General features: G+C 50.1%; 1 protein-coding gene across 1 annotated transcript in view; it reads right to left on the reverse strand.

Moving 5' to 3' along the window:
* Positions 1 to 358: 358 nt before the first annotated feature.
* rskrb (ribosomal protein S6 kinase related b) overlaps positions 359 to 3527 on the reverse strand; it is a 68350-nt gene continuing 65181 nt past the window's right edge. Inside the window, exons 11-12 of the mRNA XM_029770417.1 lie at positions 2185 to 2295; positions 359 to 1308 (exon numbers count right to left, since the gene is read on the reverse strand). Coding sequence (XP_029626277.1) covers positions 550 to 1308; positions 2185 to 2295 — 870 coding nt within the window. The 3' untranslated portion in view covers positions 359 to 549. The remainder of the gene's footprint in view (positions 1309 to 2184; positions 2296 to 3527) is intronic.

Genomic DNA, 3527 nt, shown 5'->3' on the forward strand with positions numbered 1-3527 from the left:
AGTGCTGCATCAGATGACCTGGCCTCCACAATCCCCCTACCTCAACCAAATTGAGATGATTTGGGATGAGTTGGACCACAGAGTGAAGGAAAAACAGCCAACAAGTGCTCAGCATATGTGGGAACTCCTTCAACACTGTTGGAAAAGCATTCCTCGTGAAGCTGGTTGAGAGAATGCCAAGAGTGTGCAAAGTTGTCATCAAGGCAAAGGGTGGCTACTTTGATGAATCTAAAATCTTAAATATATTTTAATTTGTTTAACACTTTTTTGGTTACTACATGATTCCATATGTGTTACTTCATAGTTTTGATGTCTTCACTATTATTCTACATATATATTTTGTTGTTTTTGTGTGTCATTTTTTTATTATAAGTTTACAAATCTGAACATATCTTTATTACTCAAATATTCTACAGGAGATGGAGGGGCTAAAGGTCAGGGGTCTTCCTGTGACGTCATGGAATGTCATACTCCTAGAACATCATGCACCCAGCTAGCTAAGGTGTGTGTGTGACCATTCTCCATCCTCCGAGTGTCTGCAGTACCTTTTCACACAAACATCTCCTTCTTCCCATGTGTCGGAGGCCTGCGAGGGTGTGTGGAGCTGGGCATGGAAGAGTGTGTGGAGCTGGGCATGGAAGAGTGTGTGGAGATGGGCATGGAAGAGTGTGTGGAGCTGGGCATGGAAGAGTGTGTGGAGCTGGGCATGGAAGAGTGTGTGGAGCTGGGCATGGAAGAGTGTGTGGAGCTGGGCATGGAAGAGTGTGTGGAGCTGGGCATGGAAGAGTGTGTGGAGCTGGGCATGGAAGAGTGTGTGGAGCTGGGCATGGAAGAGTGTGTGGAGCTGGGCATGGAAGAGTGTGTGGAGCTGGGCATGGAAGAGTGTGTGGAGCTGGGCATGGAAGAGCGTGTGGAGCTGGGCATGGAAGAGTGTGTGGAGCTGGGCATGGAAGAGTGTGTGTGTACAAGGTGATTCTGGCAGCCCGGACCAGGTAGCGGTGTGTGTAAGTGTGTGTGTGTATCGGGGTCGTCCAGGTGTGTGTGTGTATCGGGGTCGTCCAGGTGTTTATCAGGCGTCCCTGCAGGGCTGAGTAGGGTGTCGTAGTCGAAGCCTCTTAACGGCTGCAGAGAGAGGGTCAGTCCTCGTCGGGCCTTGGCCGGCCGGTCAGGACGCTCCCGCAGTGCCAAGATGACCTCCACAGGTCGTCGCTGTAGTAACGCCAGGTCAAAGGTCGCGCCGTGGAAAAAGGTCTGCCGTTTGAAACGATCCAGGGTCCGCAGCCGCCGCGTCGGTGTCTTACACAGCAGCTGTCAATCAATCAAGCAATCAATCAATCACATTTATTTCTAAAGCCCTTTTAACCACAATGTGTGGGTATGTGTCATAGACTTAGATAGACAACTCTAGTGTCCCATTAGAGAATGGGCAGCGCCATTGAGGAATTTGACTATTTTGAAGTAATCAGCTGGGCGGGACTTCCTATGGGTTAAGGTTGGATCACATGATTCCATCCAGGTCAAAAAGAGGGATCAGCCAATGAGGTGGCAGTATGCAGCCGTTCAGTTGGTCTACCAACTCATAGAAGAACTGACTACTTCATAATGGAGATGGTCTCCATGGTGACGGTACAGACATAATGGAGATGGTCTCCATGGTGATGGTACAGAGATAATGGAGATGGTCTCCATGGTGACGGTACAGACATAATGGAGATGGTCTCCATGGTGATGGTACAGAGATAATGGAGATGGTCTCCATGGTGACGGTACAGACATAATGGAGATGGTTTCCATGGTGACGGTACAGAGATAATGGAGATGGTCTCCATGGTGACGGTACAGACATAATGGAGATGGTCTCCATGGTGACGGTACAGAGATAATGGAGATGGTCTCCATGGTGACGGTACAGACATAATGGAGATGGTCTCCATGGTGATGGTACAGAGATAATGGAGATGGTCTCCATGGTGACGGTACAGACATAATGGAGATGGTCTCCATGGTGACGGTACAGAGATAATGGAGATGGTCTCCATGGTGACGGTACAGAGATAATGGGACAGATAGAAAGACAAGAAGTGTAACTCAGTATATAGTGTACGTGTGTGCCTTTGTGTGTGTGTGTGTGTGTGTGTGTGTGTGTGTGTGTGTGTGTGTGTGTGTGTGTGTGTGTGTGTATACCTCAGTGATGAGTAGAGCCAGTGGGGGGCTGAAGCTGAGGGGAATGTCGTAGGGGAAACACCTCACTCTCCTCAACATACTGTAGTGGTCTGGTTCAGGCAGGACTGGGAACTGGACGGTGGGAGAGAGGGCGGGGGAGACAGGGGAGAGAGGGGAGAGAGGGAGACAGATGGGAGACAGGAGAGACAGGGGAGAGAGGGGAGAGAGGGAGGGGGAGACAGGGGAGAGAGGGAGAGAGGGAGGGAGAGAGACAGATGAGAGAAAGGATATACACTGCTCAAAAAAATAAAGGGAACACTTAAACAACACATCCTAGATCTGAATGAAAGAAATAATCTTATTAAATACTTTTTTCTTTACATAGTTGAATGTGCTGACAACAAAATCACACAAAAATAATCATTGGAAATCCAATTTATCAACCCATGGAGGTCTGGATTTGGAGTCACACTCAAAATTAAAGTGGAAAACCACACTACAGGCTGATCCAACTTTGATGTAATGTCCTTAAAACAAGTCAAAATGAGGCTCAGTAGTGTGTGTGGCCTCCACGTGCCTGTATGACCTCCCTACAACGCCTGGGCATGCTCCTGATGAGGTGGCGCATGGTCTTCTGAGGGATCTCCTCCCAGACCTGGACTAAAGCATCCGCCAACTCCTGGACAGTCTGTGGTGCAACGTGGCGTTGGTGGATGGAGCGAGACATGATGTCCCAGATGTGCTCAATTGGATTCAGGTCTGGGGAACGGGCGGGCCAGTCCATAGCATCAATGCCTTCCTCTTGCAGGAACTGCTGACACACTCCAGCCACATGAGGTCTAGCATTGTCTTGCATTAGGAGGAACCTAGGGCCAACCGCACCAGCATATGATCTCACAAGGGGTCTGAGGATCTCATCTCGGTACCTAATGGCAGTCAGGCTACCTCTGGCGAGCACATGGAGGGCTGTGCGGCCCCCCAAAGAAATGCCACCCTACACCATGACTGACCCACCGCCAAACCGGTCATGCTGGAGGATGTTGCAGGCAGCAGAACGTTCTCCACGGCATCTCCAGACTCTGTCACCTCTGTCACGTGCTCAGTGTGAACCTGCTTTCATCTGTGAAGAGCACAGGGCGCCAGTGGCGAATTTGCCAATCTTGGTGTTCTCTGGCAAATGCCAAACGTCCTGCACGGTGTTGGGCTGTAAGCACAACCCCCACCTGTGGACGTCGGGCCCTCATACCACCCTCATGGAGTCTGTTTCTGACCGTTTGAGCAGACACATGCACATTTGTGGCCTGCTGGAGGTCATTTTGCAGGGCTCTGGCAGTGCTTCACCTGCTCCTCCTTGCACAAAGGCG

The sequence above is a fragment of the Salmo trutta genome, chromosome 12 (genome assembly GCF_901001165.1).
Source record: "Salmo trutta chromosome 12, fSalTru1.1, whole genome shotgun sequence".
Lineage (NCBI taxonomy): Eukaryota > Metazoa > Chordata > Actinopteri > Salmoniformes > Salmonidae > Salmo > Salmo trutta.